Source organism: Scyliorhinus canicula, chromosome 13, assembly GCF_902713615.1.
Source record: "Scyliorhinus canicula chromosome 13, sScyCan1.1, whole genome shotgun sequence".
Taxonomy (NCBI): Eukaryota; Metazoa; Chordata; class Chondrichthyes; order Carcharhiniformes; family Scyliorhinidae; genus Scyliorhinus; species Scyliorhinus canicula.
Genome location: NC_052158.1, coordinates 67,509,774 through 67,526,395, shown reverse-complemented (window position 1 = coordinate 67,526,395; position 16,622 = coordinate 67,509,774). Strand labels below are relative to the sequence as shown.

At 47.4% G+C, this 16,622-nt stretch overlaps 1 protein-coding gene across 1 annotated transcript in view; it reads left to right on the top strand.

Moving 5' to 3' along the window:
* Positions 1-16,622, top strand: part of zgc:103559 — a 78,128-nt gene that overhangs the window by 37,499 nt on the left and 24,007 nt on the right. The window contains exons 4-5 of the mRNA XM_038816685.1: positions 11,267-11,413; positions 13,324-13,369. Coding sequence (XP_038672613.1) covers positions 11,267-11,413; positions 13,324-13,369 — 193 coding nt within the window. The remainder of the gene's footprint in view (positions 1-11,266; positions 11,414-13,323; positions 13,370-16,622) is intronic.

Genomic DNA, 16,622 nt, shown 5'->3' with positions numbered 1-16,622 from the left:
GTGAGTGCGTTGAGAAGCTCAGTCAGTGTGAGTGTGTTGAGAAGCTCAGTCAGTGTGAGTGTGTTGAGAAGCTCAGTCAGTGTGAGTGTGTTGAGAAGCTCAGTCACTGTGAGTGTGTTGAGAAGCTCAGTCAGTGTGAGTGTGTTGAGAAGCTCAGTCACTGAGTGTGTTGAGAAGCTCAGTCACTGAGTGTGTTGAGAAGCTCAGTCACTGTGAGTGTGTTGAGAAGCTCAGTCAGTGTGAGTGTGTTGAGAAGCTCAGTCAGTGTGAGTGTGTTGAGAAGCTCAGTCACTGTGAGTGTGTTGAGAAGCTCAGTCAGTGTGAGTGTGTTGAGAAGCTCAGTCACTGTGAGTGTGTTGAGAAGCTCAGTCAGTGTGAGTGTGTTGAGAAGCTCAGTCAGTGTGAGTGTGTTGAGAAGCTCAGTCAGTGTGAGTGCGTTGAGAAGCTCAGTCACTGTGAGTGTGTTGAGAAGCTCAGTGACTGTGAGTGTGTTGAGAAGCTCAGTTAGTGTGAGTGTGTTGAGAAGCTCAGTCAGTGTGAGTGCGTTGAGAAGCTCAGTCAGTGTGAGTGTGTTGAGAAGCTCAGTCAGTGTGAGTGTGTTGAGAAGCTCAGTGACTGTGAGTGTGTTGAGAAGCTCAGTCAGTGTGAGTGTGTTGAGAAGCTCAGTCAGTGTGAGTGTGTTGAGAAGCTCAGTCACTGAGTGTGTTGAGAAGCTCAGTGACTGTGAGTGTGTTGAGAAGCTCAGTTAGTGTGAGTGTGTTGAGAAGCTCAGTCAGTGTGAGTGTGTTGAGAAGCTCAGTCAGTGTGAGTGTGTTGAGAAGCTCAGTCACTGTGAGTGTGTTGAGAAGCTCAGTCAGTGTGAGTGTGTTGAGAAGCTCAGTCAGTGTGAGTGTGTTGAGAAGCTCAGTCAGTGTGAGTGTGTTGAGAAGCTCAGTGACTGTGAGTGTGTTGAGAAGCTCAGTCACTGAGTGTGTTGAGAAGCTCAGTGACTGTGAGTGTGTTGAGAAGCTCAGTCAGTGTGAGTGTGTTGAGAAGCTCAGTCAGTGTGAGTGCGTTGAGAAGCTCAGTCAGTGTGAGTGTGTTGAGAAGCTCAGTCAGTGTGAGTGTGTTGAGAAGCTCAGTCAGTGTGAGTGTGTTGAGAAGCTCAGTCACTGTGAGTGTGTTGAGAAGCTCAGTCACTGTGAGTGTGTTGAGAAGCTCAGTCACTGTGAGTGTGTTGAGAAGCTCAGTCACTGTGAGTGTGTTGAGAAGCTCAGTCACTGTGAGTGTGTTGAGAAGCTCAGTCAGTGTGAGTGCGTTGAGAAGCTCAGTCAGTGTGAGTGCGTTGAGAAGCTCAGTCAGTGTGAGTGTGTTGAGAAGCTCAGTGACTGTGAGTGTGTTGAGAAGCTCAGTCACTGTGAGTGCGTTGAGAAGCTCAGTCAGTGTGAGTGTGTTGAGCTCAGTCACTGTGAGTGTGTTGAGAAGCTCAGTCACTGTGAGTGTGTTGAGAAGCTCAGTCAGTGTGAGTGTGTTGAGAAGCTCAGTCAGTGTGAGTGCGTTGAGAAGCTCAGTCAGTGTGAGTGTGTTGAGAAGCTCAGTCAGTGTGAGTGTGTTGAGAAGCTCAGTGACTGTGAGTGTGTTGAGAAGCTCAGTCAGTGTGAGTGCGTTGAGAGGCTCAGTTAGTGTCAGTGTGTTGAGAAGCTCAGTCAGTGTGAGTGTGTTGAGAAGCTCAGTCAGTGTGAGTGTGTTGAGAAGCTCAGTCAGTGTCAGTGTGTTGAGAAGCTCAGTCAGTGTGAGTGTGTTGAGAAGCTCAGTCAGTGTGAGTGTGTTGAGAAGCTCAGTCAGTGTGAGTGTGTTGAGAAGCTCAGTCACTGTGAGTGTGTTGAGAAGCTCAGTCAGTGTGAGTGTGTTGAGAAGCTCAGTCAGTATGAGTGTGTTGAGAAGCTCAGTCAGTGTGAGTGTGTTGAGAAGCTCAGTCAGTGTGAGTGTGTTGAGAAGCTCAGTCACTGTGAGTGTGTTGAGAAGCTCAGTCAGTGTGAGTGTGTTGAGAAGCTCAGTCAGTATGAGTGTGTTGAGAAGCTCAGTCAGTGTGAGTGTGTTGAGAAGCTCAGTCAGTGTGAGTGTGTTGTGAAGCTCAGTCAGAGTGTGTTGAGAAGCTCAGTCACTGTGAGTGTGTTGAGAAGCTCAGTCAGTGTGAGTGCGTTGAGAAGCTCAGTCACTGTGAGTGTGTTGAGAAGCTCAGTCAGTGTGAGTGTGTTGAGAAGCTCAGTCACTGTGAGTGTGTTGAGAAGCTCAGTCAGTGTGAGTGTGTTGAGAAGCTCAGTCAGTGTGAGTGTGTTGAGAAGCTCAGTCAGTGTGAGTGTGTTGAGAAGCTCAGTCACTGTGAGTGTTTTGAGAAGCTCAGTCAGTGTGAGTGTGTTGAGAAGCTCAGTCAGTGTGAGTGTGTTGAGAAGCTCAGTCAGTGTGAGTGTGTTGAGAAGCTCAGTCAGTGTGAGTGTGTTGAGAAGCTCAGTCAGTGTGAGTGTGTTGAGAAGCTCAGTCACTGTGAGTGTGTTGAGAAGCTCAGTCAGTGTGAGTGTGTTGAGAAGCTCAGTCACTGTGAGTGTGTTGAGAAGCTCAGTCAGTGTGAGTGTGTTGAGAAGCTCAGTCACTGTGAGTGTGTTGAGAAGCTCAGTCACTGTGAGTTTGTTGAGAAGCTCAGTCAGTGTGAGTGTGTTGAGAAGCTCAGTCACTGTGAGTGTGTTGAGAAGCTCAGTCAGTGTGAGTGTGTTGAGAAGCTCAGTCACTGTGAGTGTGTTGAGAAGCTCAGTCACTGTGAGTGTGTTGAGAAGCTCAGTCAGTGTGAGTGTGTTGAGAAGCTCAGTCACTGTGAGTGTGTTGAGAAGCTCAGTCACTGTGAGTGTGTTGAGAAGCTCAGTCAGTGTGAGTGTGTTGAGAAGCTCAGTCACTGTGAGTGTGTTGAGAAGCTCAGTCAGTGTGAGTGTGTTGAGAAGCTCAGTCAGTGTGAGTGTGTTGAGAAGCTCAGTCAGTGTGAGTGTGTTGAGAAGCTCAGTCAGTGTGAGTGTGTTGAGAAGCTCAGTCACTGTGAGTGTGTTGAGAAGCTCAGTCAGTGTGAGTGTGTTGAGAAGCTCAGTCAGTGTGAGTGCGTTGAGAAGCTCAGTCACTGTGAGTGTGTTGAGAAGCTCAGTTAGTGTGAGTGTGTTGAGAAGCTCAGTCAGTGTGAGTGCGTTGAGAAGCTCAGTTAGTGTGAGTGTGTTGAGAAGCTCAGTGACTGTGAGTGTGTTGAGAAGCTCAGTCAGTGTGAGTGTGTTGAGAAGCTCAGTCACTGTGAGTGTGTTGAGAAGCTCAGTCACTGTGAGTGTGTTGAGAAGCTCAGTCAGTGTGAGTGTGTTGAGAAGCTCAGTCACTGTGAGTGTGTTGAGAAGCTCAGTCACTGTGAGTGTGTTGAGAAGCTCAGTCACTGTGAGTGTGTTGAGAAGCTCAGTCAGTGTGAGTGTGTTGAGAAGCTCAGTCAGTGTGAGTGTGTTGAGAAGCTCAGTCACTGTGAGTGTGTTGAGAAGCTCAGTCAGTGTGAGTGTGTTGAGAAGCTCAGTCACTGTGAGTGTGTTGAGAAGCTCAGTCAGTGTGAGTGTGTTGAGAAGCTCAGTCAGTGTGAGTGTGTTGAGAAGCTCAGTCACTGTGAGTGTGTTGAGAAGCTCAGTCACTGTGAGTGTGTTGAGAAGCTCAGTCACTGTGAGTGTGTTGAGAAGCTCAGTCACTGTGAGTGTGTTGAGAAGCTCAGTCAGTGTGAGTGTGTTGAGAAGCTCAGTCAGTGTGAGTGTGTTGAGAAGCTCAGTCAGTGTGAGTGTGTTGAGAAGCTCAGTCAGTGTGAGTGTGTTGAGAAGCTCAGTCACTGTGAGTGTGTTGAGAAGCTCAGTCACTGTGAGTGTGTTGAGAAGCTCAGTCAGTGTGAGTGTGTTGAGAAGCTCAGTCAGTGTGAGTGCGTTGAGCAGCTCAGTCATTGTGAGTGTGTTGAGAAGCTCAGTCACTGTGAGTGTGTTGAGAAGCTCAGTCACTGTGAGTGTGTTGAGAAGCTCAGTCACTGAGGGCGCTGAGAAGCTCAGTCAGTGTGAGTGTGTTGAGAAGCTCAGTGACTGTGAGTGTGTTGAGAAGCTCAGTCACTGTGAGTGTGTTGAGAAGCTCAGTCAGTGTGAGTGTGTTGAGAAGCTCAGTCACAGTGAGTGTGTTGAGAAGCTCAGTCACTGTGAGTGTGTTGAGAAGCTCAGTCACTGAGGGCGCTGAGAAGCTCAGTTAGTGTGAGTGTGTTGAGAAGCTCAGTGACTGTGAGTGTGTTGAGAAGCTCAGTCAGTGTGAGTGTGTTGAGAAGCTCAGTCACTGTGAGTGTGTTGAGAAGCTCAGTCACTGTGAGTGTGTTGAGAAGCTCAGTCAGTGTGAGTGTGTTGAGAAGCTCAGTCACTGTGAGTGTGTTGAGAAGCTCAGTCACTGTGAGTGTGTTGAGAAGCTCAGTCACTGTGAGTGTGTTGAGAAGCTCAGTCACTGTGAGTGTGTTGAGAAGCTCAGTCAGTGTGAGTGTGTTGAGAAGCTCAGTCACTGTGAGTGTGTTGAGAAGCTCAGTCACTGTGAGTGTGTTGAGAAGCTCAGTCAGTGTGAGTGTGTTGAGAAGCTCAGTCAGTGTGAGTGTGTTGAGAAGCTCAGTCACTGTGAGTGTGTTGAGAAGCTCAGTCAGTGTGAGTGTGTTGAGAAGCTCAGTCACTGTGAGTGTGTTGAGAAGCTCAGTCAGTGTGAGTGTGTTGAGAAGCTCAGTCAGTGTGAGTGTGTTGAGAAGCTCAGTCACTGTGAGTGTGTTGAGAAGCTCAGTCACTGTGAGTGTGTTGAGAAGCTCAGTCACTGTGAGTGTGTTGAGAAGCTCAGTCACTGTGAGTGTGTTGAGAAGCTCAGTCAGTGTGAGTGTGTTGAGAAGCTCAGTCAGTGTGAGTGTGTTGAGAAGCTCAGTCAGTGTGAGTGTGTTGAGAAGCTCAGTCAGTGTGAGTGTGTTGAGAAGCTCAGTCACTGTGAGTGTGTTGAGAAGCTCAGTCACTGTGAGTGTGTTGAGAAGCTCAGTCAGTGTGAGTGTGTTGAGAAGCTCAGTCACTGAGGGCGCTGAGAAGCTCAGTCAGTGTGAGTGTGTTGAGAAGCTCAGTCACTGTGAGTGTGTTGAGAAGCTCAGTCACTGTGAGTGTGTTGAGAAGCTCAGTCAGTGTGAGTGTGTTGAGAAGCTCAGTCACTGTGAGTGTGTTGAGAAGCTCAGTCACTGTGAGTGTGTTGAGAAGCTCAGTCAGTGTGAGTGTGTTGAGAAGCTCAGTCACTGTGAGTGTGTTGAGAAGCTCAGTCAGTGTGAGTGTGTTGAGAAGCTCAGTCAGTGTGAGTGTGTTGAGAAGCTCAGTCAGTGTGAGTGTGTTGAGAAGCTCAGTCACTGTGAGTGTGTTGAGAAGCTCAGTCACTGTGAGTGTGTTGAGAAGCTCAGTCAGTGTGAGTGTGTTGAGAAGCTCAGTCAGTGTGAGTGTGTTGAGAAGCTCAGTCACTGTGAGTGTGTTGAGAAGCTCAGTCAGTGTGAGTGTGTTGAGAAGCTCAGTCAGTGTGAGTGCGTTGAGAAGCTCAGTCACTGTGAGTGTGTTGAGAAGCTCAGTCACTGAGTGTGTTGAGAAGCTCAGTCAGTGTGAGTGTGTTGAGAAGCTCAGTCACTGTGAGTGTGTTGAGAAGCTCAGTCAGTGTGAGTGTGTTGAGAAGCTCAGTCACTGTGAGTGTGTTGAGAAGCTCAGTCACTGTGAGTGTGTTGAGAAGCTCAGTCAGTGTGAGTGTGTTGAGAAGCTCAGTCACTGTGAGTGTGTTGAGAAGCTCAGTCAGTGTGAGAGCGTTGAGAAGCTCAGTCAGTGTGTGTGTTGAGAAGCTCAGTCAGTGTGAGTGTGTTGAGAAGCTCAGTCAGTGTGAGTGTGTTGAGAAGCTCAGTCAGTGTGAGTGTGTTGAGAAGCTCAGTCAGTGTGAGGGTGTTGAGAAGCTCAGTCACTGAGTGTGTTGAGAAGCTCAGTCACTGTGAGTGTGTTGAGAAGCTCAGTCAGTGTGAGTGTGTTGAGAAGCTCAGTCAGTGTGAGTGTGTTGAGAAGCTCAGTCACTGTGAGTGTGTTGAGAAGCTCAGTCAGTGTGAGTGTGTTGAGAAGCTCAGTCAGTGTGAGTGTGTTGAGAAGCTCAGTCACTGTGAGTGTGTTGAGAAGCTCAGTCAGTGTGAGTGTGTTGAGAAGCTCAGTCACTGAGTGTGTTGTGAAGCTCAGTCACTGAGTGTGTTGAGAAGCTCAGTCACTGTGAGTGTGTTGAGAAGCTCAGTCACAGTGAGTGTGTTGAGAAGCTCAGTCACAGTGAGTGTGTTGAGAAGCTCAGTCACTGTGAGTGTGTTGAGAAGCTCAGTCAGTGTGAGTGTGTTGAGAAGCTCAGTCAGTGTGAGTGTGTTGAGAAGCTCAGTCACTGTGAGTGTGTTGAGAAGCTCAGTCACTGTGAGTGTGTTGAGAAGCTCAGTCAGTGTGAGTGTGTTGAGAAGCTCAGTCACTGTGAGTGTGTTGAGAAGCTCAGTCAGTGTGAGTGTGTTGAGAAGCTCAGTCAGTGTGAGTGCGTTGAGAAGCTCAGTCAGTGTGAGTGTGTTGAGAAGCTCAGTCAGTGTGAGTGTGTTGAGAAGCTCAGTCACTGAGTGTGTTGAGAAGCTCAGTTAGTGTGAGTGTGTTGAGAAGCTCAGTCAGTGTGAGTGCGTTGAGAAGCTCAGTCAGTGTGAGTGCGTTGAGAAGCTCAGTTAGTGTGAGTGTGTTGAGAAGCTCAGTGACTGTGAGTGTGTTGAGAAGCTCAGTCAGTGTGAGTGTGTTGAGAAGCTCAGTCACTGTGAGTGTGTTGAGAAGCTCAGTCACTGTGAGTGTGTTGAGAAGCTCAGTCAGTGTGAGTGTGTTGAGAAGCTCAGTCACTGTGAGTGTGTTGAGAAGCTCAGTCACTGTGAGTGTGTTGAGAAGCTCAGTCACTGTGAGTGTGTTGAGAAGCTCAGTCACTGTGAGTGTGTTGAGAAGCTCAGTGACTGTGAGTGTGTTGAGAAGCTCAGTCAGTGTGAGTGTGTTGAGAAGCTCAGTCAGTGTGAGTGTGTTGAGAAGCTCAGTCAGTGTGAGTGTGTTGAGAAGCTCAGTCAGTGTGAGTGTGTTGAGAAGCTCAGTCAGTGTGAGTGTGTTGAGAAGCTCAGTCACTGTGAGTGTGTTGAGAAGCTCAGTCACTGTGAGTGTGTTGAGAAGCTCAGTCACTGTGAGTGTGTTGAGAAGCTCAGTCACTGTGAGTGTGTTGAGAAGCTCAGTCACTGTGAGTGTGTTGAGAAGCTCAGTCACTGTGAGTGTGTTGAGAAGCTCAGTCAGTGTGAGTGTGTTGAGAAGCTCAGTCAGTGTGAGTGTGTTGAGAAGCTCAGTCAGTGTGAGTGTGTTGAGAAGCTCAGTCACTGTGAGTGTGTTGAGAAGCTCAGTCACTGTGAGTGTGTTGAGAAGCTCAGTCAGTGTGAGTGTGTTGAGAAGCTCAGTCACTGAGGGCGCTGAGAAGCTCAGTCAGTGTGAGTGTGTTGAGAAGCTCAGTCACTGTGAGTGTGTTGAGAAGCTCAGTCACTGTGAGTGTGTTGAGAAGCTCAGTCAGTGTGAGTGTGTTGAGAAGCTCAGTCACTGTGAGTGTGTTGAGAAGCTCAGTCAGTGTGAGTGTGTTGAGAAGCTCAGTCACTGTGAGTGTGTTGAGAAGCTCAGTCACTGTGAGTGTGTTGAGAAGCTCAGTCAGTGTGAGTGTGTTGAGAAGCTCAGTCACTGAGGGCGCTGAGAAGCTCAGTCAGTGTGAGTGTGTTGAGAAGCTCAGTCACTGTGAGTGTGTTGAGAAGCTCAGTCACTGTGAGTGTGTTGAGAAGCTCAGTCAGTGTGAGTGTGTTGAGAAGCTCAGTCACTGTGAGTGTGTTGAGAAGCTCAGTCAGTGTGAGTGTGTTGAGAAGCTCAGTCAGTGTGAGTGTCTTGAGAAGCTCAGTCACTGTGAGTGTGTTGAGAAGCTCAGTCAGTGTGAGTGTGTTGAGAAGCTCAGTCACTGTGAGTGTGTTGAGAAGCTCAGTCACTGTGAGTGTGTTGAGAAGCTCAGTCAGTGTCAGTGCGTTGAGAAGCTCAGTCACTGTGAGTGTGTTGAGAAACTCAGTCAGTGTGAGTGTGTTGAGAAGCTCAGTCAGTGTGAGTGTGTTGAGAAGCTCAGTCACTGTGAGTGTGTTGAGAAGCTCAGTCAGTGTGAGTGTGTTTAGAAGCTCAGTCAGTGTGAGTGCGTTGAGAAGCTCAGTCACTGTGAGTGTGTTGAGAAGCTCAGTCACTGAGTGTGTTGAGAAGCTCAGTCAGTGTGAGTGTGTTGAGAAGCTCAGTCACTGTGAGTGTGTTGAGAAGCTCAGTCAGTGTGAGTGTGTTGAGAAGCTCAGTCACTGTGAGTGTGTTGAGAAGCTCAGTCACTGTGAGTGTGTTGAGAAGCTCAGTCAGTGTGAGTGTGTTGAGAAGCTCAGTCACTGTGAGTGTGTTGAGAAGCTCAGTCACTGTGAGTGTGTTGAGAAGCTCAGTCAGTGTGAGTGCGTTGAGAAGCTCAGTCAGTGTGAGTGCGTTGAGAAGCTCAGTCAGTGTGAGTGCGTTGAGAAGCTCAGTCACTGTGAGTGTGTTGAGAAGCTCAGTCAGTGTGAGTGTGTTGAGAAGCTCAGTCACTGTGAGTGTGTTGAGAAGCTCAGTCACTGTGAGTGCGTTGAGAAGCTCAGTCAGTGTGAGTGTGTTGAGAAGCTCAGTCAGTGTGAGTGTGTTGAGAAGCTCAGTCAGTGTGAGTGTGTTGAGAAGCTGAGTCAGTGTGAGTGTGTTGAGAAGCTCAGTCAGTGTGAGGGTGTTGAGAAGCTCAGTCAGTGTGAGTGTGTTGAGAAGCTCAGTCAGTGTGAGTGTGTTGAGAAGCTCAGTCAGTGTGAGTGTGTTGAGAAGCTCAGTCACTGTGAGTGTGTTGAGAAGCTCAGTCACTGTGAGTGCGTTGAGAAGCTCAGTCAGTGTGAGTGTGTTGAGAAGCTCAGTCAGTGTGAGTGTGTTGAGAAGCTCAGTCAGTGTGAGGGTGTTGAGAAGCTCAGTCAGTGTGAGTGTGTTGAGAAGCTCAGTGACTGTGAGTGTGTTGAGAAGCTCAGTCAGTGTGAGTGTGTTGAGAAGCTGAGTCAGTGTGAGTGTGTTGAGAAGCTCAGTCACTGAGTGTGTTGAGAAGCTCAGTCAGTGTGAGTGTGTTGAGAAGCTCAGTCAGTGTGAGTGTGTTGAGAAGCTCAGTCAGTGTGAGTGTGTTGAGAAGCTCAGTCACTGTGAGTGTGTTGTGAAGCTCAGTCACTGAGTGTGTTGAGAAGCTCAGTCAGTGTGAGTGTGTTGAGAAGCTCAGTCACAGTGAGTGTGTTTAGAAGCTCAGTCACTGTGAGTGTGTTGTGAAGCTCAGTCACTGTGAGTGTGTTGAGAAGCTCAGTCAGTGTGAGTGCGTTGAGAAGCTCAGTCAGTGTGAGTGTGTTGAGAAGCTCAGTCAGTGTGAGTGTGTTGAGAAGCTCAGTCAGTGTGAGTGTGTTGAGAAGCTCAGTCACTGTGAGTGTGTTGAGAAGCTCAGTCAGTGTGAGTGTGTTGAGAAGCTCAGTCACTGTGAGTGTGTTGAGAAGCTCAGTCAGTGTGAGTGTGTTGAGAAGCTCAGTCAGTGTGAGTGTGTTGAGAAGCTCAGTCACTGTGAGTGTGTTGAGAAGCTCAGTCAGTGTGAGTGTGTTGAGAAGCTCAGTCAGTGTGAGTGTGTTGAGAAGCTCAGTCAGTGTGAGTATGTTGAGAAGCTCAGTCAGTGTGAGTGTGTTGAGAAGCTCAGTCACTGTGAGTGTGTTGAGAAGCTCAGTCACTGTGAGTGTGTTGAGAAGCTCAGTCACTGTGAGTGTGTTGAGAAGCTCAGTCAGTGTGAGTGCGTTGAGAAGCTCAGTCAGTGTCAGTGCATTGAGAAGCTCAGTCACTGTGAGTGTGTTGAGAAGCTCAGTCAGTGTGAGTGTGTTGAGAAGCTCAGTCACTGAGTGTGTTGAGAAGCTCAGTCAGTGTGAGTGTGTTGAGAAGCTCAGTCACTGTGAGTGTGTTGAGAAGCTCAGTCACTGTGAGTGTGTTGAGAAGCTCAGTCAGTGTGAGTGTGTTGAGAAGCTCAGTCAGTGTGAGTGTGTTGAGAAGCTCAGTCAGTGTGAGTGTGTTGAGAAGCTCAGTGACTGTGAGTGTGTTGAGAAGCTCAGTCAGTGTGAGTGTGTTGAGGAGCTCAGTCAGTGTGAGTGTGTTGAGAAGCTCAGTCAGTGTGAGTGCGTTGAGAAGCTCAGTTAGTGTGAGTGTGTTGAGAAGCTCAGTCACTGTGAGTGCATTGAGAAGCTCAGTCAGTGTGAGTGTGTTGAGAAGCTCAGTCAGTGTGAGTGTGTTGAGAAGCTCAGTCACTGTGAGTGCATTGAGAAGCTCAGTCAGTGTGAGTGCGTTGAGAAGCTCAGTCAGTGTGAGTGTGTTGAGAAGCTCAGTCACTGAGGGCGTTGAGAAGCTCAGTCACTGTGAGTGTGTTGAGAAGCTCAGTCAGTGTGAGTGCGTTGAGAAGCTCAGTTAGTATGCTTATCACAGGGAGCAGAGATGAATGGAGATAAATTAACTTCTATGTGTCAACATTGCCAGATCGTGTCTCCCTGGGGAGAGGGGGATCTCCCCCAACAGGACTGCAAATGACAGACACCAATCTAGAGCACTCCAAACCAAACGTGCACCATTCCCCACTTTCCCACTGTTCAAAATTGGTCACAAATGTGTGAGTTCCCACATCGCTGATCCTTTGTGTGAGACTCTGAGCGGCGCTTGGGGACTGGGCTTAGTGGAGAGGGGGGGCTGGATGTGAGCGGTGTTGGTTTTTGATCCCACAGCTTCAGGATGTTTGGCGCCCAATTTTGTATTTGAGAAATTTCCAGTTTCTTGTCCAACAACTTTATCCCTGGTTTAAATAATAATGTTCACCAGCACTGTGGGAGAATTATCCGTACCATCAATCCAACCTAACATGTTATAGCTTTTAAGTAACTCGATGTAATTTAAAGGTCTGCGCTCAACTTCACAGGCAAAAACAGAATGAACGAATAAGCATTCCTCAAGGTCAAAGATTGAACTGAGTGTCAAGTCAGGCACCAGTCAGATGACTTGAACACACTGTTACAGAGTTAATCCCTCTGCTTTATTCCAAGTCTGCACTGCGCCCCATGATTGAGGCTGGAGTACCGGGTTTCAAATGCTTCCTCATTCCCAGTGGAGTGGACGAATTCCCTCATGTCACCGAGACAGATCTGCGGCCAGCCCTGGCTCAACTGCAGGGTACAGGTCGGGTGTTACTGGTAAGTATATGCAACCTCTATATCTCATTCTATCTCCATCTAACGGTCTTAAAAGTTCAAATGTACACACAGTGCTGCCCTAATTTAACGCAAAAAAGTAAGGGTCAAGATTTAAATGTTCTGTTTGCAGATAACTCATTGCAACTGTGCACATGGAGCAGAGAAATAGACAAATCTGGTATGAAACCATAAGGTCAATGCAGAGTGAGCTTTCCAGACAGACAATAGGGGTTATTGGGTTACGGGGATAGGGTGCAGATTCGATGGGCCGAATGACCTCCTTCTGCACTGTATGTTCTAAGTCGATGAACGGTTGCCACCTCCGGGTGAACCATAACAGTGACCCCCTCAAGGCGAACTTGATTTTTTCCAAACAGAGAAAGCTAGCCATGTCTGATAGCCAGGTCTCCGCCTTCGGGGGCTTTGAGTCGCTCCAAGCTAATAGTATCTGTCTCCGGGCTATTAGGGAAGCAAAGGCCAGAATATTTGCCTCTTTCTCCTGGATTCTCGGGTGTTCAGACACCCGGAAACCGCCACCTCTGTACTCAGCGCCACCCTTGTCTAAAACCATGGATAAAGCGACACTTATTCAGCAATAACCCGCTCACTGAAACTCAGTTTGAGTTCCGTAAGGGTCACTCAGCTCCCGGCCACATTACAGCCTTGGTTCAAACATGAGCAAAAGAGCTGAATGTCAGAGGTGAGGTGAGAGTTACAGCTCTTGACACCGAGGCAGCATTTGACCGAGTGTGGCATCAAGGAGCCCTAGCAAAACTGGAGTCAATGGGAATTGGGGGAACGCTCTCCGCTGGTCGGAGTCCTACCTGGCGCAGATCCAGTTTGAAGTCAGTCAGATACAGTGAGCCCTCTGGGTAGACAGACTCGGTGCTGAAGGATAAAGCCAAGAATCCTAACCCTTCTGTGAATTCAGAGGGTAAGAATGTCTTAATCCATCGATCTCATGCTGCATTCTCTATCCTGTTATTTCAACACAGTAACTAGGATTTGTTGCTTGTCAGGTCTGTTCACTCACTTTAATGGGTGGGAGATCACAGACATCAGACAGACAAGTGCAAAACATGGCCACCTGCTCGGTTCTGAATCAGACTACTGTAAAACCCATTTCAGTAAGCTCCCACTCAGCCTCAGTTGTGTGTAGCACCAGGTAATGATCTAAGCGTGGTTCACACAGCACCTTTACCTCTGGATCAGAAGCTTGCAGGCTGGAACTTCAGGAGTCGGCCCATATAATCCAGGCTGACATTCCCGTGTCGTACTCGAGAGCTTGGGTTTGTTCTTAAGGTTGACTTTAACTATCTATTTCAATGCATGCCTTGATCAATGTTCTTCTCTCATCCAGTGCTGATTAAATAGTCTTCCATTTCCGTGCTGTGTTTGGGATTTTAAAATGTTAAAACAGACTCTCGGATTTTCCATCGTAACAGGACAATGTACTTCAAAGTGATTCTTTTTTTTTAAACGTGATGCACAGCACAGTGGAAAAGCCCCCATTACGCACAAGCACACCTTGTTCTTTATTTACCCCAGATTATAGGAAATAGCTATCACTTAATTCAATGTAAAATGAGATTTGGCTCCTAACCTGAGTGTTTTGAAAATGCATGCTTGAAGCCAATCTCACAACAATATCACACAGATTCCACCTGCGCTGCTCCAGATCTGGGAGTGTGTGGTGGAACAGTATAAAGATCATTTTATCTAACCCCGTCCACCTGTGTTCTACTGGACCTGCAAGTGTTTGATGGGGCAGTGCAGGGAGAGCTTTACTCTGCGTTTTATGTTAAATGACATAAGATTGGGGACAACAAACTGGAATGTTGTCCCATGTGACGACATTGCACGTCATGAAAAACATGAAACAGCTAACAGGCTATGTATTGCTTCTTCAGTTCCATGCAGAGAGAGAACTGGAGCATGTGAGCCCTTTACTAAACAGTAAGTATAAGAAGTGAAGGATAAATGAAGAATAGCAATGCAAGATTAAAGCTATCAAATATACCCTGTAAATGGTTGATTCCAATTGTTGGTATGTTTTGAACTTGTATTATTTAAGAGGGATATCTCCACACAACTACTTATTTGAATAATAATTAAGAGTCTGCAAAGTTCACCTTGCTGCAAAGAAATAAGTCCCATTTTCATTTCAGATGTTGGACGGGGCCATCTCATCTAGACTATTTTACAAAGAGCAGATTAAGTCTTCAAGGTGTTCTGACCAGGTTTTATCCTTCAACCAACGTGGACCATGTAAAATAGGCACTGACATGGATCATGTACAATAGACACCGACATGGATCATGTACAATAGGGGTAGCACAGGGGCAGCATGGCAGCACAGTGGTTAGCACAGTTGCTTTACAGCTCCAGGATCCCAGGTTCGATTCCCGGCTTGGGTCACTGTCTGTACAAAGTCTGCACGTTCCCTCCGTTTCTGCGTGGGTTTCCTCCAGGTTCTCCAGTTTTCTCCCACAGTCCAAAGATGTGAAGGTTAGGTGAATTGGCAATGATAAATTACCCTTAGTGTCCAAAAAAGGTTAGGTGGAGTTACTGGGTTACAGGGATAGGGTGGAGGCATGGGCTTAAGTGGGATGCTCTTTCCAAGGGCCGGTGCAGACTCAATGGGCCGAATGGCCTCCTTCTGCACTGTAAATTTTATGATTCTCTGATTCTAAATAGTCACCGACATGGAACATGTACTATAGACACCAACATGTACCATATACAATAGACACCAACATGTACCATGTACTTTAGACACCGACATGGACCAGTTACAATAGACACCGACATGGACCATGTACAATAGACACCAACATATATGGCATACACCAACATAGGATTTAGAGGAGGCAGTGGTGTTGTGTAACTGGATGAGTAATCCAGAGACCCAAGGCAAGATCTGAGGGACCTGCACTCAAATGCCACCAAGACAGATGGTGCAATTTGAACTCAATAAAAAAAAATCTGAATTAAAAACCATTGTCCTTGCCTGGTCTGACCTACAACTGACTCTGACTCTTAAATGCCCTCAGAATTGGGCAATAAATGTTGTCCCAGCCAGCGACGCCCGCAATAAAATAAATGTACTTTCTTGGATTGGATTTGATTGGATTTGTTTATTGCCACGTGTACCGAGGTACAGTGAAAAGTATTTTTCGTGTGATGGACTGGGCAGTGTTCACGACTCTGAAGGTTCTTGCGGTCCTGGGCCGAGCAGTTACCATACCAGGCTGTAATGTAGCCAGATAGAATGCTTTCTGTGGTGCATCTGTAAAAGTTGGTAAGGATTAATGTGGACATGCCGAATTTCGTTAGTTTCCTGCGGAAGTATAGGCACTGTTGTGCTTTCTTGGTGGTAGCGTCGACGTGAGTGGACCAGGACAGATTTTTGGAGATGAGCACCCCTAGGAATTTGAAACTGCTAACCATCTCTACCTCGGCCCCGTTGATGCTGACAGGGGTGTGTACAGTTCTATGCTTCCTGAAGTCAATGACCAGCTCTTTAGTTTTGCTGGCATTGAGGGAGAGATTGTTGTCGTTACACCACTCCACTAGGTTCTCTATCTCCCTCCTGTATTCGGACTCGTCGTTATTCGAGATCCGGCCCACTATGGTTGTGTCGTCAGCAAACTTGTAGATGGAGTTGGAACCAAGTTTTGCCATGCAGTCGTGTGTGTACAGGGAGTAGAGTAGGGGGCTAAGTACGCAGCCTTGCGGGGCACCGGTATTGAGGACTATTGTGGAGGAGGTGTTGTTGTTCATTCTTACTGATTGTGGTCTGTTGGTCAGAAAGTCAAGGATCCAGTTGCAGAGTTGGGAGCCAAGTCCTAGGTTTTGGAGCTTTGATATGAGCTTGACTGGGATTACGGTGTTGAAGGCGGAGCTGTAGTCAATAAATAGGAGCTGATGTAGGAGTCCTTGTTGTCAAGATGCTCTAGGGATGAGTGTAGGGCCAGGGAAATGGCATCTGATGTGGACCGGTTGCGGCGGTATGCGAATTGCAGTGGATCAAGGCGTTCTTGGAGTATGCGGTGATGTGCTTCATGAACAACCTCTCGAAGCACTTCATTACGACTGAAGTCAGGGCCACCGAACGGTAGTCATTGAGGCACGTTGCCTAGTTCTTCTTTGGCACCGGTATGATGGTGGTCTTCTTGAAGCAGGTGGGGACCTCGGAGTGGAGTAGGGACAGGTTAAAGATGTCCGCGAACACCTCTGCCAGCTGGTCCACGCAGGCTCTGAGTGCACGACCAGGGATCCCGTCCAGGTCCGTCGCCTTCTGAGGGTTCACTTTCAGGAATGCCGATCTGACTTCGGAAGCTGTGATGGTGGGCATGGGTGAATTATGGGCGGCTGTGGCACTCGACAGTGGATTGTTGGTTACCTACTCGAGCCAAGCATAGAATGTATTGAATTCATCGGGGAGGGGTGTGCTGCTGCCGGAGATACTGCTCGGCTTCGCTTTGTAGCCCGTTATGTTGTTTAGCCCTTGCCACAACCGCCGAGAGTCTGTGACTCTATTATGGTTTGACATTCTCTCTTGGCATCTCGGATGGCTTAGCGGAGGTTGTATCTGGATTTCTTGTATCGGTCAGGGTCGCCTGCCTTGAACGCCTCAGATCTGTCCTTCAGTAGGGAATCAATCTCGCGATTGAGCCATGGTTTCCGGTTGGGGAATGTACGTACTGCTTTCTTTGGCACGCAGTCATCCACACATTTGCTGATGAAATCTGGACGGTGGTGGCAGACTCTTTTAAGTTGGTCGCTGAGTTCTTAAAAGTACAACATAGATCAACATGGGCATGGTATAACATATAGTAATATGGAACAAGTGCATTATACACCAACATGATCCATGTACAACTTTTACAGTTACCAACCATGATCAAGAGCTTTTACTGTCACTGACAAATGACTGTTGAAAGAATGGTTATGACAGGGACTTTTAGAAAGCAAAAGTTGAAAAACTTCAATAATATTATCCCATTTTTACAATCATCTAGCTGCATAAATCCCACTGGCATTCCCATAGATCAGCCAATCAATTTTAATATGAAGTATTTCATTATAGATTGATAAATTATTAGCTGATAAGTATTAATTCTTCATTTTAGCCTTTTATAAACACATTGTGCTGTAAAATGTCTGAAACCAGTTTGTTTCACTGTTTCTGCTTCAGTCCATCATT